The sequence below is a fragment of the Heptranchias perlo genome, chromosome 29 (assembly GCF_035084215.1).
Source record: "Heptranchias perlo isolate sHepPer1 chromosome 29, sHepPer1.hap1, whole genome shotgun sequence".
NCBI lineage: Eukaryota > Metazoa > Chordata > Chondrichthyes > Hexanchiformes > Hexanchidae > Heptranchias > Heptranchias perlo.
This window is the reverse complement of record NC_090353.1, coordinates 11,428,423-11,453,867: the sequence shown is the minus strand read 5'-3', so window position 1 is coordinate 11,453,867 and position 25,445 is coordinate 11,428,423. Positions and strand designations below refer to the sequence as shown.

The 25,445-nt window shown below is 46.0% G+C and overlaps 1 protein-coding gene across 1 annotated transcript in view; it reads left to right on the top strand.

Moving 5' to 3' along the window:
• Window positions 1-25,445, top strand: part of LOC137299396 (receptor-type tyrosine-protein phosphatase delta-like) — a 424,076-nt gene that overhangs the window by 111,131 nt on the left and 287,500 nt on the right. The window contains exon 2 of the mRNA XM_067968105.1: window positions 16,783-16,956. Coding sequence (XP_067824206.1) covers window positions 16,869-16,956 — 88 coding nt within the window. The 5' untranslated portion in view covers window positions 16,783-16,868. The remainder of the gene's footprint in view (window positions 1-16,782; window positions 16,957-25,445) is intronic.

Genomic DNA, 25,445 nt, shown 5'->3' with positions numbered 1-25,445 from the left:
CTTTAAGATGCTCCTTAAAACCTATCTCTTTGACCAAGCTTTTGGTCACCTGTTCTTATATCTCCTTGGTCTCAGTATCAAATCCGGTTTGATAACATTCCTGTGAAGCGCCTTGGGACGTTTTACTACATTAAAGGCGCTATATAAATGCAAGTTATTGTTGTTGTTCATGTAGATCCTTAACAGCCAGTGGTATGAAGAGGCACTTGTCCCATCGCAAAAGATGTGTCTGGATGAGGAAGACCATTTGGCCCATCCTACCTCACCAGGCAGACCCAACAGCCCTACCATCAGTTATTTCTTGCATGAGTGAAGTGTTTCCACCATCCCACCCGAGGGGTGTGGTTGCTCAGTCGTTGAGTACATTCAAAACTGAGATCGATGGACACTAGGGGAATCAAGGGAAATGGGGATAGGGTGATAGGGTGGGAAAGTGGAGTTGAGGTAGAAGATCAGCTGTGATCTTATTGAATGGCAGAACAGGCTCAAGGGGACGTATGGCCTACTGCTGCTCCTGTATCTGATGCTCTTATGTTCCATGTGTTGATCACTCTTCCTGTGAAGAACTTCCTGACGCCGGTCCTAATTTTGCTTTTCACCGTTTCACACCTGTTTCCCCCGACTTTCCAACTCCGCCCCCCCCCCCACCTCCCCCACCACTTGTCCAAGTGAAATGGGTTAGCTTGCAGCACAGGCCCCGATTCATACTCAGGTCCCAGAGGTGACAGAGTGTGTTCTCCCTCACCTCCCTCAACGGCCCTATTTTTAAGTACGACAGCAAGATCTGAATATTCCAGTGGAAAATTACTGGTATGCTCAGAGGGCACTTGGAATTAAAAATAAAAGAAGGTGGTTACTTAAGCTTCCGCCCGGGCTCTGCCAAGTTGATAAACTGCCAGTTCAGTAAAATAACCTGAAATGCAGTGGAATTCTCTCCTCTAGTGTAGCTGTCTGGGCTCCGGAGCATGTCTCTGACAAGACTTGTCTCCATCTACAGTAAATTCTACCCCATTGTTCTGTCAGACTCACCGTAACTCTGAGTGACTAACCGACATTATCTGTGTTGTGCTAAATTGCCTACTGTGTTTCCACTTAGTGGCTGTTTTTCTACAGAAGCACCCACACACCATCAGTCCTGGAGCCGCACTGCATGTTTGCGGTAATAGCTAAATTGTACAGTGTTGACATGCTTAAAAGAAATAAGATGTCTGTGTGGGGTTTTCTTCATCTCTGCGGTTGTTTTTGTTTTCAGTAAATCGTGGTGTTTTTATGCTGCACTTCATGAGATAAAGAAAAAAAACCTCAGGTGACAATGTGTGGCAGGGCACACCAGGGCTGTGGTCATTTTTTAAAAAGATATAGAATGTTTGGAATTTCTGTCAAAGCCACTTTGTGCCGTGTAATTATTCTTGATTGTGAGCCTGAGAGATTGAATTCCCCCCCCCCCTCCATTTTGACCCTACCGTTTGAGGGTCAGCTTGGCTCAGTTGGTAGCACTCTTACCCCTGAGTCAAGAAGGTTTTGTGGGTTCAAGCCCCACACCAGGGCTTGATCACATAACTACATCGATTCGGAAACTAAGTACAAATTGGCCAATTCCAAAGTAGGATCAGAAAAGGCAGCTCAGAAATGACAGAATGGATTAAACAAAATGTGTGGAGAACAATGGCAGATGAAACTTAATGCAAACAAGTGTAAAGTACTGTAGGAAGAAAAAAATGGGTGACACCCTTAGGTGCTTTGGGTTGCCAACTCTCCAGGATTGCCCTGGAGTCTCCAGGAATTAAAGATTAATCTCCGGGATACTGCTGCAAGCAACCCGGGAGAAAAATCATAGGAGCAATAAAAAACACAATTGCGCATTGTTTTCATTTTCTTTGAACGCTTTTGTTTACTAGTCACACTTAGTGTCAGGGGTCTGAGTTATGAGGAAAGACTGGAGAGCATTGGGATTTTCAGCCTGGAAAGCAGGTCTGAGAAGTGATCTTATAGAGGGATATAAGTTAGTTAAGGGAATAGTAAAGGCATATCCGGAATGCTACTTTAAATTAAGTTGTGAGTAGGGCAAGGAAGCACAGGTTCAAACTAGTAAAAGGGAAATGTAATACTCATGTCAGGAAATTCTTCTTCACACATAGAGTGGCCAACACATGGAATGGATTTCCAAATAAAGTAACGCAGCCAAAAACCCGAGAATTATTTAAGAAACAATAAGATGCAACGGGGGACCTGTAGGGTCTTTGTTGAATGGATGAAGTAAATGACCTTCCACATCCTTAAGTATCTTGCGATAACTTAGACTGACACTTGAGGGCAGTACTGCGGGAGTACTGCATTGTTGGATGTACTGTCTTTTGGGTGAGATGTGAAACCGAGGCCCTGACTGCTCCTTCGGTTGGATGTAAAGAATCTCAAGGCACTATTCGATGTCCTGGCCAGCATTTCTCCTCGAGCAAAACTGCCAAAAACAGATTAACTGGTTATCCCTCCCAGTACCGTTTGTGGGATCTCGCTGTGTGCAAAATGGCTGCTTCATTTGCGCACATAACAATTTGTGCATTCCACAGCAGTTCATTGTATGTGAAAAGCTTTGAGACGTTTGCATTTGTAACAAAGGTAACTCTTCTTGTTTGTTATTCTAGTTTACTGCCCTCCTTCCCGAAAGGCGTTTTCTCCCTCTAAGGTACAGGTTCATGGGCAGTAGCTACTTTTACCCAGGTGCTCATTTCCTCGTGGGTGAGGTCAAACCACGAGTGTTGGCTGGCAATTTGAGGGCATCACCATCGAGGCTGATCCATCTGCGCACACTTAAGCTTAGGGAGCTACTGGGTGACGGGCACAAAGAGAAAATGAGCTTAATTTCTCCCTCCTACTACCACCACCCCTCCGCCCACCCTCCTCCCTTCAGGCCACATGTGCTTAGGCCCAATTCTGGTGCCCCAATTGCAACCCAGCTGGTTTAGCTAACTGAGCACAGTCAGGCGCATCAAACCAGGGGCATTTTAATCTGGATGGGTCAGTACCACGCTGTTTGCAGTTAACCACCAATTCATCAGGGGAACTCATCTAATTCTTCGTGGGCCTGCATAATGGCAGCCATTCCCAGCCCAAAAGGTGGGAGCTGGCAGCCAATTAATCTGTTCCTGGGGCTTTACCATTGGACCTGCCATGAGCTGCCCTGATGTGTTGGAGTTGCTCTCCTGAGATTTTGTGAGTGAATACTTCTTTCTGTAGAGTAATTTGGTGTGACACTGGAATTCTTACTACTTGATTGCATAGAATTCTGTGGTTTTATGCTCTGATTCTGCTCATTTATAATCAGGGCCTACTGGATTAGGCTGTTTCAATAAATTGTGGAATTCTGGGATTTTTTATTGATATTTTGAGGATTGCGTTCCATGATCCGTGTTAACCGCGGATCAGGAGCCTCGACAATTAGTTATTACTCATTCAGGACAGACTTATTTTCCAAACCGGTCCGGGAGCACCTTAATTTTAAAATTCTCGTCCTTGTTTTCAAATCCCTCCATGGCCTCGCCTCCTCCGACCCTACAACTCTCCGAGATCTCTGCTCCTCCAATTCTTGCCTCTTGTGCATCCTCGATTTTAATCGCTCCACCATTGGCGGCCGTGCCTTCAGCTGCCTATGTCCTAAGCTCTGGAATTCCCTCCCTAAACCTCTTTACCTCTCACTCCTCCTTTTAAGACGCTCCTTAAAACCTGCCTCTTTGACCAAGCTTTTGGTCACCTGTCCTAATATCTCCTTATGTGGCTCAGTGTCAAATTTTGTTTGAAAATCACTCCTGTGAAGCGCCTTGGGATGTTTTACTACATTAAAGGCGCTATTTAAATATTGTTGTAGTTGTTTATGTGGAGAATATTTGACTGCCATGTGAGCTCCTGCTGTGGCCCATTTAGAGTTGAGGAATTCACCATGTTGGGGAGCTTGCGGGAGGAAGCGGTTTTGGTGCATGTCCTAATAAAGATACATTTAGTGTTGCTGCCCCCCCCCCCCCCACCTTATACTTCGCCCCTTGTCCTGTACTTTCTGCAGAAGTATTTTTAATGTTTGCAATTCACGTGGGAATTTTAAATGTGCAAAGCTAGGTTTTAAATTCCCTGTGTGGATCACCAACATCAAAAGACATCCTCCAATTGCAGGATTCATGAATGAATCGCAAGGATTTGCCATCGCAGGATGCCACCTTGCCCTTCCTTGGGCAGATGGGTGGCCAGTCAGACACTTCTGAACCAGTCCCGCATTCCCCCTACCCATTTCTAGTGTCAATGTAAAAAGTCGGATAGCCAGGTGGTAAAGAATAGAATACTCGAGCCTAGTCTTCAGTTGCTTCCAAGCCTTTATTCTCAGGGACCGCCTGTTACCAGCACACATTTTCCCCAACAACCCATCAGCCTCCCCCCCCCCCCCCCCCCACCCCCGAGCAGGCCTGGACCTCTCACCCAGCTATTCTGCAGAAGTGCTGCTTTCTGCATTTTCTTCAGCAAACGGTCATTTCTACATCGATTGCACGAGAAAGAAAACAAAAAGCTTTTCTATTAAAATAAAAACGATGGTGCATAACTGGGTAAAACTGCAGAGAGCAGAGCAGCCTTTGTGATTGAGGGACTTAGTCAGCACTAGTGCACTTCTCTGTTGTGCGCCTGGCAGCAACTTTTTTTTCCCTTTGTCTCTCCTGACCTATTTTGTGTAACGAGACAATAGGCGAGGTCTGGGAGGGAGAAAAGAAGCTTGAAAGTGACAGGCTTTGTGTCAGATTTTTTTCCCCCTGACTCCATCCACTTTTTTGGATTAATTGTTTTGTTTTAACTGTAATGCTGTGCCAGCTCTTCTGATGGTGCAGTGGGTAAATGCACTGCTTGTGTTGAACTGCACTCGACACACCCCAAAGACCCCACATTTGATCCCGGGGGCCTCTGGTGTTTCAGCTAATCTCAAGACAGGATGCTTCTTAGGCAGGGGGCACCGCCTCTTTGCATCCCTGGCCTAGGAAGGAAGGGGCAAGATAGTCTAGAGGAGTTGCTGCTCCAAAAGTGGAAAGTGTGTGGCTATCAAGGGAGAATAGGATGAGAATTGCTGGCGATGCCCTCCACTGTTGAATAGTCCGGTGACACTAACTGTCCCGGCTCACACACAAAGAATGGACACTTTGGCGAGGTACCCGAGACCTGCTGTTTCTCGTGGCAACGTATCCCAAGTGAGAGTTCAAGCCCGTCTCTGAGTCAGAAAGGTCGTGCATCCCAGAGACTTGAGCAGGTAATCTCGGCTGACACTTCAGTGCAGGACTGAGGGAAGGCCGCTCTGTTGGAGTAGCTGCGTTCTGGATGCAGCGTTAAACCCAGAACCCTGTCTGCCTGTTCAGACGCACATTAAAGATCCCACGGCACAATTCGAAGACAAGCAGAGAGTTCTGCCGGTGTCCCGGCCAATGATCCACCGAAATCGGATGAATCGGTCAAATGTGAGTGCAAAAGACAAGGCTGAAGCATTTGCAACCATCTTCAGCCAGAAGGGCCGAGTGGATGATCCATCCATCTTAGCCCCAGGACAGTGTCCTAGGCCCAACCATCTTCAGCTGCTTCACCAACGGCCTTCCCTCCATCATAAGGTCAGAAATGGGGATGTTCGCTGATGATTGCACAGTGTTCCGTTCCATTCCCAACCCCTCAGATAATGAAGCAGTCCGTGCCCACATTCAGCAAGACCTGGACAACATCCAAGCTTGGGCTGATAAGTGGCAAGTAACATTCGCGCCAGCTAAGTGCCTGGCAATGACCATCTCCAACAAGAGAACATCCTCCCCTTGACATTCAACGGCATTACCGTTGCCGAATCCCCCACCATCAACATCCTGGGGGTCACCATTGACCAGAAACTTAACTAGACCAGCCACATAAATACTGTGGCTACAAGCGCAGGTCAGAGGCTGGGTATTCTGCGGCGAGTGACTCACCTTCTGATTCCTTAAAGCCTTTCCACCATCTACAAGGCACAAGTCAGGAGTGTGATGGAATACTCTCCACTTGCCTGAATGAGTGCAGCTCCAACAACACTCAAGAAGCTTGACACCATCCAGGACAAAGCAGCCTGCTTGATTGGCACCCCATCCACCACCCTAAACATTCACTCCCTTCACCACCGGTGCACAGTGGCTGCAATGTGTACCATCTACAGGATGCACTTCAGCAACTCGCCAAGGCTTCTTCGACAGCACCTCCCAAACCCGCGACCTCTACCACCTAGAAGGACAAGGGCAGCAGGCACATGGGAACAACACCACCTGCACGTTCCCCTGCAAGTCACCCACCATCCCGACTTGGAAATATATCGCCGTTCCTTCATTGTCGCTGGGTCAAAATCCTGGAACTCCCTTCCTAACAGCACTGTGGGAGAACCTTTGCCACATGGACTGCAGCGGTTCAAGAAGGCGTCTCACCACCACCTTCTCGAGGGCAATTAGGGATGGTAAATAAATGCTGGCCTTGCCAGCGACGCCCACATCCCATGAACAAATAAAAAAAAGTATCACTTGCTGTTTTGTGGGTTCTTGCTGTGCACAAATTGTCTGCTGCGTTTGCCTACAAAACAATAATGACTGCACTTCAACACTAATTCATTGGCAGCGAGGCGATTTGTGATGATCAGGTGCAATATAAATGCAAGTTCTTTCTTTTCAGGAGATGAGCTGAGAAAATTGCAAGGGGGAAAATTGTATTTTAGTTTAAATGGAGATTCTCATCTTGCAGGACAGTTTGACAAGTCAGTAAATGAAGGAGATTCTGATAATGAACGCTGTCGTGTCGCACATTGTACCTTCACTTCGGTTTAAGGAAAAGTAAAAGAAAAACTTGCATTTATATGGCGACCTCAGGACGTCCCAAAGCGCTTTACAGCCAATGAAGTACCTTTTGAAGTGTAGTCACTGTAGTAATATAGGAAATGCGGCAGCCAATTTGCGCAAAGCAAGGTCCCACAAACAGCAATATGATAATGACCAGATAATTTGTTTCTTCAGTGACGTTAGTTGAGGGATAATTATTGGCCAGAACACCACTGCTCTTATTTCAAATAGTACCATGGGTTCTTTCATATCCACCTGAGTGGGCAAATAGGACCTTAGTTTAACACCTCATCAAAGGACAGCACTCCACTAGAGTACCAGCCTTGATTATAAACTTAAGTCTCGTGGAGTGGGACTTGAACCCATAATCGTCTGATATAGAGGCAAGCATACGACCCACTGAGCCACAACTGACACCTATAAGGCCCACTAGTCTGTACTGACATGTTCACAGGGCTTGGTGTGATGCTAACGTGCTAGGCTAGCACCGGGATATTGCTGCGGGAATTCTCACAGCCTCATCTCCAGGACCTGAGCCTGTCCACAAACTCACAACTGAGTCGATGACACCCTTTTAATGTGTCACTTCTCCTTTGGCCAGCTCCCTTAACCCCCTTCCTACTCCTACTCGGGTCTGAAGCACTTTGAGACATTTTGCTACCTACCAACCTTTCCTGGCTGGTGTGGCTCACTACCACACTAGGCAATGCTTTTACTGCTGAGCAGATGAGATATCTATTTAGGAGCTGGCCATTCAGCCCCTCGGGCCTGCTCCATCGTTTAATTAGATCAGGCTGATGCACACCTCATCTCCATTCACCCGTCTTGTCTCCATATTCTTTGATACCCTTACCTGACAGAAATCTATTGATCTCAGTCCTGAAAGCTCCAATCGTCCCAGTATCCACAGCCTTTTGGGGAGAGAGTTCCAGATTTCCACTAGCCTTTGTGTGAAAAAGTGATTCTTGATTTCACTTCTGAATCACCAAGCTCTGAGAGTATGTCCCCTCGTTCACAATTCCCCCACCAGAGGAAATAGTTTCTCTGTATCTACCCTATTAAACCCATTTAACATTTTAAACATCTCTATCAGATCACCCCCTCAATCTTCTCTGCCCAAGGGAATACAAGCCAAGTTTATATTCAGTGAAACAAAGCAGCACTGTTCTTTCACTGAAAATGAAAAATGAACTAATATAGCAACTTATCACATTTCTCAGAAACTCCCCAAAGCACTCCATGTACAATGAATTACGCTTTTGAAGTGCAGTGATTGCTCTTTTTAGGTAAATGCAAGATCCAATAAAGAGCTAGGAGATGAACAACCAGTTTAGCCCCATTTACGCTACAGCTGCAGTAAGGTGCAAAATGATTTCACTTCACACTGGCACTGCAGCCTGAATCGCGAGTCAGGGCACGACCTGACAGTGCAGTAAGACTCCTTGGAGGAGGGAGTATCACCCGGCTTTGCCCAGAGTCATTTCGGGCCTTAACATCTGATTCACACTCCACAACAAGTTTATTGTAGGCGTGAAACTGAAACCACTTTGTACTAATGCTGGCCAATATTTATCCCAAAACCAACAACACTAAAACAGATTAACTTGTCATCATGTTGTTTGTGGGATCTTGCTATGCACAAATTGGTCACTGCTTTTCCTACATTACAATAGTGACTACACTTCAAAAGAACTTCATTGGCTTCGGGACGTCCTGAGGTCACGAAAGGCGCTATATAAATGCAAGTCTTTGTTTAAATTTGGACGTGTAAGTGCGCCCTCAGTCTTTTTTTCGTGGTGTTGGTTGTGGGAGGAATGTTGGCCAGGGAGAGCTCACTGCTCTATCTCGATTTGGTACCGTGGGATCTTTACCAACCACCTGAACCATCAGAATAGGACAGCAGCTCTCGACGGTGCATCACTCCCTCAGTACTGAAGTGTTGGCCTTGATCACATGCTTAAGTCTGCAGTGGGGCTTGAACCCATAATCTTCCAATGCAGAGGCAAGAGTGCTACCGACTGAGTCAAGCCGACCCTTATACAAGTGTGGGCAGAGGGCCGATGACATGGTGAATCGCAGTTGGGGTGACAGCGCCCTGGTTAGATCGGATGAAATGAATTCTTTAAAAGGGTGGGCTGCTCTGTTGTGAGCAAATTCCCAAAAGTGCCTGTCGCCATCCAGCAATGGCAATTTTATTATGGGAACTGGAGATTTAGTGCAATGAGGAACCAGCTCTCTAATGCAGATAGTCCCGGAAATTAATACTGACTGCTGCGGCTGCTAATGCTTTCAACCAGCTTGGAAGCAGCATTAGTCTGATGAATATGGGGAGCTGAAATCAGATCCATCGCTTATTAGAGCCCTGCTCATCTGACTGATGGGCTGAAAGTGCTCAGCCTTTACTCCCACCCCCCCCGGTATAAAGGTTGGGGGGAGAGAAAGCTTTCCGAATACTTCAGGATACACGGAGCCTCCCGCTCCTCCTCCTGCTCTCTTCTCCGCTATATTATGGATCTCAGGAAGGGGAGGGGACATTCAGAGGCCTGAAACCCTGCCAAGATGTGTCGAGAAACATTCCATCTAGAAAATTGCACATGAGAAATGTGTTTGAAGATTGGGACTGGTGTGTCAGAAAGTCATTGTTAATCATCTCTGCCTGTACGTTTGTGCCAGACGTGTGGAGAGCTTTAGAGATGGACCTGGTCTCTCTGACTACGCTCGGGTGAGTCTAGCCTAGGCCCTCACAATCACCTGTGCGGCTGTTGTTGAAGCTGTCCTTTTATACCCCAGCAGTGTCAGTGCGAGGGTGATGGGCATCGGTGGGGGACACTTAGAGACTGCATGCTGAACACAGCAAGGTGGGATTCAAACAGGATTGGATGTGTGGGATTTTTATTTTTTTGTGGAAAATCGGATTAAGTGTGATGGGGGTGGTGAGGGTGGGGGAGCAGGATTGGAGGGGGAGATCCTGGATCTTTGCTGACCCGAAGAGAGAGAGGTCAGATACTGGGAATGTCACAGTCAGGTGAAGGAAGCTCAGCGGAAAGTTAACTGAGGTCACTGGAGGGCAACTCGTAGCACAGCTGGTCTGTGCTGCAGTGGATACAGGGCTGAACAGTTGAAAAGAGGGTAAACTGTAAGAGATAAGAGATATTGGAAATCTGTTGCGTTCTTGTGCCTGAAGCTTTACACAGATTCTGTGTCACAGTTTTAAGTGTTAGTCATTTTTCCTCCCTGCTTTCTCCCCTCCTCTGTTGAAGATTCTGACTCAGGCTAGGGTAAACTTCCACTGATACCAACACCCCCGTGGTACCCCCTGTATGTGAACCTAGTTAGTGACAGCGGGCTATTCTACCTAGGGTTGCCAAACCCCCAGGATTGACCTGGACTCTCCAGGAATTAAAGATTAATCTTCTGGACGTTGCTTCCAGCAACCCTGCAGAAAAATTATTAGGGGCATTAGAAAAATGGTTTTTTTTCTCATTTTTTTTGCACACTTTCATTTATTAGTTATGAAAATATTGGAGATGGGAAAAAAGGCTGTTTGACTGACAGTCAAGAATCATCCAATCGGGTAAAGGAGAATGTTCGCTTTCCAATTGGCTTGGGAAGGCAGGGTGCTGTGAGGATGGTTGTGTCGGGCAACCAATGGCAGGAGCGAGGTGGTTGGAGGCAGGAGGGTCATGTGACGATGCCTCCAGGAACACATCCAACCCTAATTCGACTGTGAGGGGGGGGCACCACAGACGAGCATGACCCAGTCCTCACCCAACACCCACTTACCATCAGGGTTCACTGGATAATGATCTGGAGCCGGATCCCTGGCTGACTTCTCTCTTTCCTCTCTCTCTCTCTCTCTCTCTCTCTGTCCCTCCTTAGCCTGAGAGAGACTCCAAGGTCAATTGTGGTTTAACCCCATTCCCACCTGGCTGAGCGCAGACTGGGGATTGTAGCTGAGACCTGCCCATCTGTGTGGCTTTAATGCTTTTATCCACCTGACCATTAACAACAACAACAGCTTGCATTTATATAGCACCTTTAACATAGTAAAAAGTTCACAGGAGCGTTATCAGACAAAATTTGACACCCAGCCACATAAGGAGATATTAGGACAGGTGATCAAAAGCTTGGTCAAAGAGGTGGGTTTTAAGGAGCATCTTAAAAGAGGATAGTGAGGCGCAGAGGTTTAGGGAGGGAATTCCAGAGCTTAGGGCCTAGGCCGCTGAAGGCATGGCTGCCAATGGTGGAGCAAATAAAATCAGGGATGTGCAAGAAGGAACAATTGGAGGAGCGCAGAGATCGCGGAGGGCTATACAGAGATAGGGAGGGGGTGAGTTCTAATAAAAATTCTTAATTTGATAAGTTACACTAAGAAAATGGTTTTACTGAAGTTAAAATTAAGGACTGCACTCTTTGAGGGAACTTTGCAGAAAAGTAACACAGCCAGTCAGCACGAGGAAGTGTTAAAAATTGAAAGAAATGAACTGATTGGCTGAGGCAGCTGGTGTTAATACACAGTTACGTGTCTGCATTCCTGAATGGGCTATTACGGTAACTACCGCTAAGATATGTTTTAATACTTTAGGGGCCTTAGAGCTGATTTTAAGCAGTCCCCACTTCTAATCAAATCTCGGGCCCCTTATTCCAATGTGTTCTGCCATTTTAATGACATCACTGTTACTATGGGAACCTGTGTTCGCTTGGAAAGTGCTGAGTGGGCATTGCACCTCAGCTTTATGAATCCTAAGGGTTGCATATCTTAGGGACGGAGTAAAAATTATTGATGTCAGCACTCAACGATCTGCACTCATTAGAAAGTAATATCTTTTTTTATAATGCTTCCTATTAAAATTTTAATTGAGCTGGCATCGACTGAGGCCTAGGAACAAGGTTGCCTGCCTGACCTCTCGGGGAATGTTGCACGGATCAGAGTGGGACCCAGAGCGTGCGATTTCTTTTAAAGAAACAACACTGGGGGGAAAAATTATTTTTAAATTATTCATAAACCCCATCATTTGAGTTTGCAGTCCTTGAGGCAACCCATGACCCAGAGGGTCACCAGGAGGAGGTGTGCTAAAGACCTGTCACAGTAGGCCTTTCTTGCATTGACTAATGGGAGGTGTGGGAGAGCAATTCCCCGGCCTGGGCGGACCTTCCCCGGCCTGGGCGGAAAGGTCCTTCAGGCCAGAAATGCGAAACCACAAAATGCAACGTTCAGATAACTGCATACGTGTGTGGGTCGTGCATCCACACTTGTTTCTGCATTGCCGCTGCTGCTATGGAATCTGCCCAGCAGTGGAAATGAAGTGGATCTCACAGCACTGGCAGCCCCAGTGTATCAGATAGTTGGCTCTACTGGATACAGTTCTGTGTTACTAGGACTGTGATGGCAGTGGGCTTTAAACAGGAGACTTGGTAACATTTTGTCCTGGGTTAGAATTTTGTATTCACGGGCTTCGAGTTGAACTGGAATTTGGTACAGTGGGAATCAGTGTTGAATAGATTGTGTAATTGGGTTTCATACGATCAGAAAGACCTTGCCCCATTGGATTTCTGTAGAATCGGAATGAATGGGCAGGATTTTGCTGTAGTGGCATTTGTACGATTGAAATTCTATATGATGGGAGTGAGCGGGAAGGGATTTACCCCTTTGTAATTCTGTATGATAGGAGAGGGAGTTGGAAGGGATTTTCTCTGTTGGAATTCTATACAGTGGGAGGGAATGGAAAGGGATGTGCCCCAATCAGAATTCTGTTTGGTGAGAATGAATGAGAAGGAATTGGTCAAATGGGAAAGAATGAGAAAAGATTTTGATGCTTTGGAATTGTATACAGTGGGAGTGAATGGGAAGGTGTTGGTACATTGGAATTGCATACAGTAGGAGTAACTGTGAAGGAATTTGATCTGTTGGGTTTTTAATTCTCGATTTCTACTTCATTGTTTACATTGAGGGAATGTCCCAACTACAGTAAGTGTGTATTCACTGGATAAAAATGCCACACTGGTGCAGTAGAAGGAGCTATTCTGAGGTTGGGGATCAGGCAGGTTGTTGTGGCAGAGTCAAGGGAGCTTTGACTGACTGTGCGACACCTGACCTGGGAGTGTGATGACACTGGGAAGAATTCCATTGCTTAGCACGAACATCCCTCAGCTGTGTGCAGGATGGCACGTGTAATTTCCAGGGAGGGCACTGTGGGACTGATGGCGTGACAGTTCTGCGGTGATAGATTGAGGCAGAGAGCAAAGCAGTCTCATTATCCTATTGAAGTTCCTTCAACTTCACTTTTCCTTCATTTAAGATGAGACATGGTTTGAAATGGTAATCCGACATTTTAGAAAGTTGTAAGTTGCCATATTTTCCCACAGCACACATTTAACAGCCTCCAGCCCCAAACTGCGCAATCTGACTTATGCTTTGAGTTTTACAGTATGTGACCAGTACAGTTTGTGCAGAGAATGTAGGTTACACCTGCAAAATGCAGCAAGCTCAACACCAAGATAACATTTCACAATTGTTTCTGATTTTTACACAGCCTCTGAATGCCCCCAAATCATGATTCCATAATCTGTGAGGCATTGTGGGCCTGTGTCTGAAAGAAAGAAAGACTTGCATTTATATAGCGCCTTCCACAACCTCAGGACTTCCCAAAGCGCTTTACAGCCAATGAAGTACTTTTGAAGGGTAGTCACTGATGTAATGTAGGAAACATAACAGCCAATTTGCGCACAGCAAAGTTCCACAAACAGCAATGTGATAATGACCAGATAATCTGTTTTAGGTGTTGTTTGAGGGATAAATATTGGCCAGGACACTGGGAGAACTCCCCTGCTCTTCTTCATATACTGCCATGGGATCTTTTGAGTCCACCTGAGAGAGCAGACAGGGCCTCGGTTTAACGTCTCCTCCAAAAGACGGTACCTCCGACAATGCAGCACTCCCTCAGTACTGCACTGGAGTGTCGGCCTGGATTATAAGCTCAAGTGTCTGGAATGGGGCTTGCACCCACAACCTCTGACTCCGAGGTGACAGTGCTCATGGTGGAGTTTCATAGACTCCATTTTTGATAAGTAGTTCAGCTCCAATTTCAGGTCAACCTTAGCTTGGAGAAGGAGTGACAATAAATATATATTGCATTCCAATGGTTTTGCCACAGACACAAGCAATTGCCAAGAGCAGTGTGTTGTGTGCCTCATGTTATGGGTAAATCCAGTTTGGAACGCTGTACTGGAGCAGGGGAGGGGGAGGGGGCGCGGGGGCGGGGAGAGGAGGAGGGTTGTGAAAAGCCCCTGGATAGGATGCCAACCTCAAACCAATACCCTAGCACTAAAAAGAAAGCCTTACATTATATTGCATCTCATCACATCTCTTAGAAAATGACCAAGCGCCTCACATATAATCCATGACTTTAAAGTGCAGTGATCGTTACGTAGTAAAACATGGTGGCCATTTTGCACAAAGCAAGATCCCACAAGCTGCCGAGAGATTAAAGTTAATTTGTTTTTGTTGGTGGTGATTAATGAGGAGGGAATATTGGCCAGGACACTGGGAGAGCTTCCTGCTGTTCCTGCAAATTGTGCCACAGGATCCTTAACAGCCACCTGAGCGACAGGCACAGCCTGTTTAACATCATACCCAAAGAATGGCACTTCCAACAATGCAGCACTCCCTCGGTACTGCACTGGAGTGCCAGCCTAGATTATGTACTTAAGTCCTGAAGTGGGGCTTGAACCACGACCTTCTGACTCCGAGGCGAGAGTGCTACAAAGCCATCACTGTCAAAACTCCCCTCACAATGCATTACTTAGAAACCATTTCCTCTGGTGAGAGAAACAAAGACACACAAGGAATCAAGAACGAGGACACATAATCTTAAAATTAGAGCTAGGCCATTTAGGGTGGAAATCAAGAAACACTTTTTCACACAAAGGGTAGTAGAAATCTGGAATCCTCTTCCCCCACAAAGGCTGTGGATGCTGGGACAATTGGAGCTTTCAAGACTGAGATTGATATATTTTTGCCGGGTAAGGGTATCAAGGGGTAGGGAACTAGAGCGAGTAAATGGAGTTGAGGTACAGATCAGCCATGATCTAAATGAATGGTGGAGCAGGCTTGAGGGGCTGAATGGCCTTCTCCTGTTCCTATGTTCCGACATCAAACATGAGATGGGCTGAAGACTCTATGCCAGATCCAGGAAATTCTCTCCAGAAGAAATTCATATCTAATATTTAAATATGGATTCCAGCTCTTCAGAATGTGCTCCTGATAAATGAGACCAGCCTCGTTCACCCAGCCGCCCTGAATATTGATAAGCGTGTGACTGCAGGAGTCTGACCAGACCTTTTTGGGGGTTTTATTAGATTTTAGCCTTCACTGTGATGGGAAGGTTGATGGCAATGAAAAATCCTGGGCCGTAATCCCAAACTGAGCTGAATCAGGCCGGCGATTTATCTATCCTGATGCCGTCAGTCCATTCACTGTATGGATGTGAGTCTTCACCTTGACCTCTTGAGTAACCTCAAAAGGTGGTTGGAGGAGAGAGCTGGCGAGCTGCGTTTAGTGTTTTTTTATTCATGTGTTTCTGTCCAACCCGTTCAGGTGGCCATCAGTCTTTGATGGCTTTTATTCAACATGACTTGGTATGTTCTGCATAGAATTCGACTGTCTCTTACAGGCTGTAATAGAAAAATATTAGAAATTAAATCTCACAATTGAATTAGAGAAAAGGATTTATAAAGCCCAAAGGTTTTATAGAACAGGCTCCTTCTCACCTCGGTTACAGTACAAGCCTTAGTCTGCAATTTCTATTGATCCTGTCTCAGGCAGTTGTCCATTGGATGTTAATACAGCTGCTTTCAACAAGAAGGATGCTGTAGTTTTGCATATTCTTCCTCCCTAACCCATCAGAAGGTGCTGACTCATGTTATGGTACCGGTCCAAAAATAGTGCTTGCCCTTCAATAGCCCCCTTTCCACCCTTCCAAGTGTCCAGTCTTCATGTGCAGGTCGGCAAGAGTGGGATGTCCCAGCCGAGCCCTGATCCTTCCTCACCAACCGTCTGCGCACGTGCTCTTTCCATTAGAGATCGCTGGATGGGAGCAGGAGCCCTGCCTCTTCCTAATCCTCTTCCTAATTGTAGCAGCCCAGCTGCTATCTCTGGCTGGAATCTGCTAACTAGTATGCACCAGGGATCGAACCTGAGACCTTCTCTGTGTGGCTCAGTGCTGCAGTGGGTAGTCCATCTACTAACTGAGCCAACAAGGCAAGTTCTAGACCTTTCACCCAAGTGTTTTATTTCAAAGAAAAGGGTAACCTTCCTTCGGAAGGGAATGGCCCATCCTCTGCTGGGCTCCAAAACCCTGATGATTGGCCAGGACAGGCCCACACTCTGTGCGGAACTGTAAGTCCAAAGGACAGCAGCTGTAATAATTTAAAATTAAAATTTTCGTGCCCTGGAAGAGGATACTGGTGTTGCATCTGCATCAAACTGGTAGAGCATTGATCCGAAGTAGCGTAAAATTCCCTTTACCCTGCACCATGTGCCTAAACTCCTAGCTCAGAAAAAGGCCCTCCTACTCTACCAGTGTGACACTTACACGTTACACCCGAGCCATATTATGACTTGTTTCTGGGACAATGCCAAATTATGGCGATATTTGTGCTGTGAGCCCCCGCCCACTAGGAAGTGGGCGGACTTTGCCGAAATGCCTTTCACTTATGACTTTTACAGAGAGGGGAGAAAGTAGCCATCAGTGAGGGCTGGATTTGGTCCCAGGTCTCTGAAGTGAAAGGCCAAGAGTACTGCACTACTCGGTCCCCCTCAGTTTAAATTTCCAAACAATATCCCACTGGGTAAAATCGAGACTTTTCTTGGGTACTTTGTCCTGAAATGTTTTAATCTTGTTATTTTGTGCTCTCTTTCCAGACTTGAAGTGAATCCGATCTGAAGACGCACTGTTACTCTGGTATAGGCCTCGGCTTACAAGCCGGTGTTAAAGGTCATTGCCAAGGATGCTGTTGCCTAGTTACTTAATGATGCCTCCAGTTGTCTTTGTAATGGCCTTGTTGTCCTTAGTGTTGGCTGACTCCACTATTGAAGGTAAGTCCTTCCTTTTTGATGAAACTGTGCTGATACCATTGCAAACGATGGTCTAGTGAGGGAATGAGTGGCTGAATCTCGCATCAGTCTTTTATCATGTCTTTTAGTAGAGTGATAAGCTTGTCTTTTATTTATTTATTCCAATCCCCTCTTTATTTCCCTCCCTTCCTTCTTTGAAGATGCTGACTCTAGTTGGCGTTAGGTTCCACGGGTGCTGGCTGCCCTCCTGTAACTCACCCAAGTGAGATCAGCAAACAGCCCAACTGAGAATTAAAGCCAGCAACATCTGGTCCGTGCAGCCTACTCCTACACTGGGCATTGTTTTTACCCACTAGTCCACTGGGGGAGATCATCGAGCACATCTTTCTGGAATGCCTGGCATGACGTACGCACACACAAGCGCATAGGCACAGGCACACGCACGCAGGTACACACCTAGGCACGCACGCGCGCGCACACACACACACACACACACACACACAGGCACAATAATTTCCAACCACTGGATAATGATTAGGAGTGGGAACTCTGGCCGATTTTTCCCTTTCCTGACTCAAGTCACTGGGGCCAATTGTAGCATCATACTGCTGCCTCAGATTAGATTAACCAACTCAGCATATGCCAGGATTTGAACCTGGGACTTCCCAGGTCTGCACAGCTGATGAAACCCACTGATCTATCACGGTGAGGCGGGGGGAGAGAAGTAAAATGCTAAGTCAGATCTGTCCTTCACCCGGCTGCCCTCTTTTCCATTATCATCATTTACGCCTGTTCATTGTTGGTCTCGTGGACAGTAACATGGGGGATGTTGCTGGGATTGTCGCATGGTTAGCACCATTTTGTTGGACTTCATGAGTGTGAAAGACTCTTACAGATCACCAGCATCCCAGAACCCTGAGGGGTTTTGTGCAAGTATTATATGGCTTGTGACAGGTCCAGTATCCTGGTGGATGAAACGTGCCTCGGAATGAGGTTCTGGCAGTATTTTAGAAACAATCTCCTGCAGTCTTCCTTGATTGCCTTTGGGAGCCGGAAAGGCGTTTCCCAGTATTTTTCCCGAATTGGCCACAGATTTTATTTCTGTGGGTTTTTTTGCATCTCCCAGGGCATTGTGTGGTTAAGGGATGGGTAAATGGTGTATGTGGTTGCACTGTTGTCTGGATGTGACAAGCTGGATGGGGATGATGGTAATTTTCTCACGCTTTTTGGTGCGTTCGTCTGGAACAGAAAGTAGGTCTGTATTCGGATTCAACATACTCTGTGATGGGGACCGTAAGCCGTTTTAAACACTTGCGTTACATCGTTCTTTATTCTGCTCTGCTGCCTTTTTTTGCTTGGCTGACCTCTGGGACAAAGTCCGGCCGATGGGTTGAAAGTCTCCTCCCTCAGCTGGCACTAAAGGTCCAAATTAAAATGGATTTTGGCGTACTCAACCCAGTTCTTAGAGGCTGACATTCCGTGGCACAAGCCTGCCCAAAGTTTGATACTAAATTGGCACTTTCGCTCAGCGAGGCCACAGGATGGCTGGGGTAGGAAATGGAAAAACATCACGCTGGTGCAGTAGAGGGCACTTTTCTCAGGCCGAGGCTGAGGCATGTTGCTGGGGCAGAGTAGAAGGCGCTTTTCTCCATATCTGGTTGTACTCTACCTGACCTGGGAGCGCTGGCTACTGACACTGGGTCCCGCTGGATAAAATCTTCCATTCCTCCACACTCAACATTGTTGCCTTGAAAAAGATAAAAAGCTTGGAACTACAAAAATAACGTCAAACACTTTGTACGCAGTTTCACACAGTTTACTGCTGAATGAAGAACGAATCAGCTGACCGTTGTGCCCCTCACAGCATTCACCTCAGCATCGCTTAACACTTAAACTTTTATAATCAACTTTTCACGAAGTCAATATTAAACCCCATCTGCCTGCTCAAGTGGATGTAGAAGATCCCATGACACTACTCAAAAAGCAGTTACTGTAGTTCTAATGTCCTGGCCAACCTCAAACATTAATATCAACGCTCCTCCTGCAACTAACACCACCAGAAACAGACTAATTGATCGTTCATCTCATTTGCTGTTTGTGGGATCTTGCTGTGTGTGAAAATTAGCTGCCCGCGTTTGCCTACAAAACAACAGTGAATGTACTTCAAAAGTAACTCATTGGCTGTGAATTGCTTTGGAACATGGTGAGGACATGATAGGCACTATAGAAATGGATGTTCTTGCTTTGCACTACAATACTATGAAAATTGTCTGTTCTCCATCATACTATTGTCTGGCGTTTTCACTATTGGAAATGCTAAGGCCCATAGTGCAGGACACCACTCAGGTTAAAAAGAGTAGGAGAGATGAAGTAAATCACTAAACAGGGTTAGGTGACACCAAGCTTGAGTTTTAAAAGCCTGTAGATGAAAGAGGGAGGTAAGGATTTCGGCAGTTTTTCGGGTCGTGGGGAAGACTGAGTTACGGTAAGACCAACCAGTGGTGCAGTGAGTGTCTCGATTTGACTGTAGAGAAGAGGAGAAGCACGTGGTGTGGCTTATTTGGAGCTTGAGAGGGAGAAGAGTAAGTTCAGAAGAGCAGTGACCGTGGGATATGTCAATAAGTTAAAGACAGGAAATACTGTACTGGAGAGAGTGATGGATTGCCTAAGAGACAGTAGCTTTTCCTTTTATCCTGTCCAAGGCTACATCAGGCTTGAGCTGTGTGTCAGGAGGTAGTCAATGGTACTTCAACTAGTACACTGAACACCAGCCATTTAATACGATCCATTATATACTTAATACATCTACTAAATGACGGGGCATTCTTATACACTTCTTAGAAGGGATGTATATTCCATGGAATTGTTGCACAATACTAAACATTACAAGGAAAGCCTGTATGTCTACTGCAGCATTTACAGATTTATATAGAGTAAGGAAGGTTCTAGTGTACATCAGGGCCAGGGACGAAGAGGCTAGTTTTGTACAAAATAAAAGCTCAGTTTAGTAAAGTGAAAGGAATGACCAGTGATATCATCGCTCGCTGACGGCATCTGACAGGTCAGATTTGACACAAAAGCAAAAAGATTGCACTGCAGGAAACCGTGTCTGCTGCATCCCAACCATACTACTAGGCCCCACACCTTTGGGAGAGGTCCTGTCCCCACCTCCCTCCTCAGGATTGCAATCTTGAACCTGCATGTAACGGTCGTTCACTTAGCGCAGATCAAGAGAAGACCATGGAATTGGAGCTACCCAAGCCCTTTATTGTTAATAGAGGGATTTCACTACTGCAAGGGATGCAGGGATAGGTTTGCCTTCATTGTTTTTCCTTGCACTGCAGTGAGAAAGAGGAGAAAAAGACACTTGCAAATCCCACAGCCAGGGCCGTTAAGAGAGAAAAAGAAAAAAAGGAAACGGGAGATGGAGAAGAAAGAAAAGAAACAAGGAAGACAGGATGAGAGAGAGAAGAGTATGCGATGTGACAGCTGTATCTTGCTGCTTATCGCCATGTTTTATGTTGTTGGTACCTCAGGTAGATAACTCCTGCCTAAATCCCTCATCATAGAATCATAGAAAGGTTACAGCACGGAAAGAGGCCATTCGGCCCATCAAGTCCGCGCCGGCTCTATGCAAGAGCAATCCAGCTAGTCCCACTCCCCTGCCCTTTCTCTGTAGCTCTGCAAGTTTTTTTCCTTTCAAGTACTTATCCAATTCCCTTTTGAAGGCCATGATTGAATCTACCTCCACCACCCCCTCGGGCATTGCATTCCAGATCCTATCCACTCGCTGTGTAAAAAAGTTTTTCCTCATGTCACCTTTGGTTCTTTTGCCAATCACCTTAAATCTATGTCCTCTGGTTCTTGACCCTTGTGCCATGGGAAAGGTTCTCTCTATCTACTCTGTCTAGACCCTTCATGATTTTGAATACCTCTATCAAATCTCCTTGCAACCTTCTCTGTTCCAAGGAGAACAACCTCAGCTTCTCCAGTCTATCCACGTAACTAAAGTCCCTCATCCCTGGAATCATACTTGGGATTAACCCAGAGTCACAGTTCTGGTTACTGCTCCTCTCTATACCATCACTAACAAGTGCCTATCACAAGTATTTGCTATGATGGGGTAACAGCAATAACAGATCATATTTGTAATACACTGTCACATTTCCATTTTTTTAAATCACTTTTCCACAGAAAGAATTTTGAAAAAGAGTTATTTTTACTGTTGGCTTTTTAAAAGAATGTTTGGTCTCAAGTTTAAAAAGGACACCTAGATGAAGGGTGGTTAATATACTAAACGGAAGTATATATAAAAAACACCTCTCGCCCATTGTGTTGGGAAAACCTTGGACCTCTGACTGTGAAGCAGGGGTTAATAAGAGGGAGACAGACACCAAAATGACAGTCTGGCTTTCGAAAACAGGACCCTGTACAGGCAATCGGGCTGCAAAAGACAGGAGTCTACAGGGAGAAGTTGTTCTGCTCCGGACTGTAGGTCAGAACGCAGAGGAAATATTTTGTTTAAGTCAAGCACGGAGACCCACTGAAGTGGGGTGGTGTAGCATATTCATTATTTTTGTTATCACATGGACATAAGTTATATCGATTGAACTTAGTGGATCTGATGGTAACGATTGGTCTATACATTCATCTCACTGTGGAATAAAGCAGGTTAATAACTTGAATCAAGCCTCCCCTCATCTAGTGTTAACTCAATCTGCCTTGGGAGAGATTGAAGAGATACATGTGCAAAAGATACAGACACCTGGTTTAGGTCACGAGAGTCCCATTGTTATACCCACGGGACCTGCTGCAATTCAAGGACATGTAGGGCAATGAGAGTCAACTTCCATGACAGTAAGATAATCGAACCACCAAGGGACCAACTGACACCACTGGACCCAAGAAGGTATCTGCTGAATTCGTAACGAGCACCTCTAACATCATAAAATGTCTCGAGGCATTTCACTGATAGAGTGATGGACTGAACAGCAGTAGAATTAGGAGAGGTGATGGAAAAAACAGTTTTGAGGAGGATTTTAAAGGAGGAGTGAAGTAGCAAGGCAAAGAGGTTTAGCGAGGACGATCCAGAGAGCAGTACCTAGATGGCTGGAGCCTCTGCCACCAAACGAGGAACGGCAGGATAGTGATACATAGGAGACCAGAGCTGGCTGCCTGTAGGGCATAGGCTGAGGTGTAAGGTGGAGGAGTTTGTTGGGGTAGAGTGGAGCAAGGCAATGGCAGGATCTGTAAGTGAGGACAATGGTTTGGAATTTGGCACATGGAAGACAGGGAGGTTGAGGACAGGGGTTGATGGATGAGTGGCACAGTTTACATTAGCTGCAGACCCAACAGTTAAAGATGAGTACAATGACAGAACTTGGATAAATTCATCAGTTCCTTGCAGGGATCATAGGTTGGACGTAACTCCTACGACGCAGCAATATCGACGCTCCGACTCATGCACCTCTTAAGCAAGGCTCCCCGTGGGAGAGTGGGATTGATGAGATTGTGAATTTACTTATTAACAAAGAATGGCCTCTTGTGACAAATTGCAAGAACGAGGAATGTGGAAACTGGCACAGAGCATCTAGTTTCTGACGTGCTCTGTTCCATAGTACCCGTTAATCGTAACTGTGGTCAGAACACGCTGTACTCTTTCTTCTGCGGCCTCGTGGTTAGCCACGAGATATGGGGTTTCTTTTGTATTGACGAGCGAGCCCAGGAACTCCATTAGCAGATTCTTAAATTGCTTTCTAAACACTTCAGAACACATCCCCTTCCTGACAGCTGCTAATCATGTTTCAGTTATTGACGGTAACTGCCAGCCTTTAAGGGCGCATTAGGAGCAGATGCTGCGGCTGCTAACTCTTAATGCTGTTCCTTTTTTAAAAAATAATTCTACCTGATTCTTTCCCCCCCTCCCCATCAATGTTCTTCTGTTTCCTCTTTTCCTGAAGGTGGTGATTCACCCTTTGGGCTACAGCTCCATAGATAATGGTTGCTGTCAGTGCCTCACCCATGTGGCCATTCGTGTGTGAACTTTGAAGGTTACTCCCGATAGGATATTTGACCAGAGGACACCACAGCCAAGAAGAGCCCAACATTCCACGCATGTGGACTTTCAGCAAAGGTCACTGAGGGACCATCAGGAGCAGGAACCCTGGCTGATCTTCCCTTCCCTAACGTAGGGGAGTTGTGGCCAATTGCTCTGCCCTGGCTGAGCTCCGATAACTGCATAGATCAGGGCTCAAACCTGGACTGCCCTTCCTAGTCTATATGGCTCAGAGTTTGTGACAGTACCTCTCACCCATTAGGGGAGCCCTAACACTGTTCTTGGAGAACTGAAAACAGAAATGCTGGAAGGACGCAGCAGGTCTGTCAACATCTATAAGAAGAAACGATGCAGTTTTCAGCATCGACCTCTTGTCAGAACAGTTCTTTTGGCCCCAAGACGTAGTTGATCCAAGACATATAGGGAGATATTGGGAGGGGAGGGTGCTAGTACAGGCAGGAATGTTCTGTTCCTCCAGAGCTCACAAAGTGATCAGGGCTGCTGACCCCACTCCACATGACTTAACCTTCCTGGTAAAATGAGCGGCCGACCAGCGGGCTTCGTGAGGGCATCACGGTCCAGTCCGGTCCAGTCCTCACGATGTCCAGCAGGAGTCACCAGATGATGTTTTTCTTTGATTCCCCACCTCAAGGAGACTGCAGCCCGTCCATCGCTGTCCCTGCTGAATAATATATACGAGATAGCAAGAGCCGCCACAGACTGGGAATTGAAACTGGGACCTTCCTGGCTTTGTTGTATACTGAACGATGCATTTACCAGCAGCCATTACAGCTGTGCTGAATCTTAAAATCGAATCATAGAATAATACAGCACAGAAGGAGGCCATTCAGCCCATCGTGCTTGTGCCGGCTCTTTGAAAGAGCTATCCAATTAGTCCCACTCGCCTGCTCTTTCCTCATAGCCCTGCAAATTTTTCCTTGTCAAGTATACATTCAATTCCCTTTTGAAATTTACTATTAACCCTGCTTCCACCATCCTTTCAGGCAGTGCATTCCAGATCACAACAACCCGCTGCGTAAAAAAAAATTCTCCTCATCTTTCGTAAATCTGTCCTCCAATGGAAAGAGTTTCTCCTTATTTACTCTATCAAAATCCTTCATAATTTTGAACCAGTCTATTAAATCTCCCCATAACCTTCTCTGTTCTAAGGAGAACAACCCCAGCTTCCCCAGTCTCTCCACAAAACTGAAGTCCCTCATCCTGGTACCATTCTAGTAAATCTCATCTGCACCCTCTCCAAGGTCTTGACATCCTTCCTAAAATGTGGTGCCCAGAATTGGACACAATTCTCTACTGAGGTCTAACCAGTGATTTATAAAGATTTAGCATAACTTCCTTGCTTTTGTACTCTATGCCCCTATTTATAAAGCCCAGGGTCCCATATGCCTTTTTAACAGCCTTATCAACTTGTCCGGCCACCTTCAAAGATTTGTGTACATACACCCCCAGGTCTCTCTGTTCCTCCTCTCTGCACCCCCTTTAAAATTGTCCCATTTAATTTATACTGCCTCTCCTCATTCTTCCTTCCAAAATGCATCACTTCACACTTCTCTGCAATAAATTCAATGTGTCATGTGTCTGCCCATTTCACCAGTCTGTCCTTGTCGTCCTGAAGTCTGTCGCTATCCTGTAGTTTTATTGCAGAAATCAGCTAAGAAAAGATGGAAACTGATTTTTTTTTGCTGCAGACATTAAAAAAAAATCATTGTGGGGTTAGGAGGAAATGAAAGAAAGGCTTACATTTATCTTGCAATTCGTCGCATCTCAAACATTTCAAAGCCCTCTACCCAGTGAATTACCTTGAAGTGTTATGTAGGCAGCCATTTTGTGCACAGCAAGATCCCACAAACAGCAATGAGAGAAAGTAGATGAGGGGAGATGGGATGTTGGTCAGAACACTGGGAGAACTCCCTGCTCTTCTTCGAGTGGAGAACCATGAGATTTTGAATATCAGCCTGAAGTGGCTGACAGGGCTTCGGTTTAATATCTCAGCTGAAGGACTGCACCTCGAACGACACTCCCGTGCTACTGCAGCAAGGCTGGGATGGTGGGTCCTCCATAGAATCCTTGTAGCCCGACTGAAAACATCGCCCATGAGGTGATGCTCGCACAGAGGTAATAACACGAACTTGGCAATTTATTTTATTAAAAATTTCTGTGGAGCAGCAACGTACTGAGAGTCTCGGGGGCCTCTTCCCATTGATGTTTGATCTCCTGTACTGACTAAATGAAACTTCAGCAGGGTCTGTGTTGAATTTTTATTTATAGATCCTTCAGACTTCGCCTCTCCTTAGCTCTGCACCCTCCTTCGCCCAAATCCACGGTGTCAGCCTGTACTCAGTTGCTAGCACTCTCTCACCTCTGAGTCAAAAGGTTATGAGTTCAAGTCCCACTCCAGAGACTAGAGCACATAATCCAGGCTGACACTTCAGTG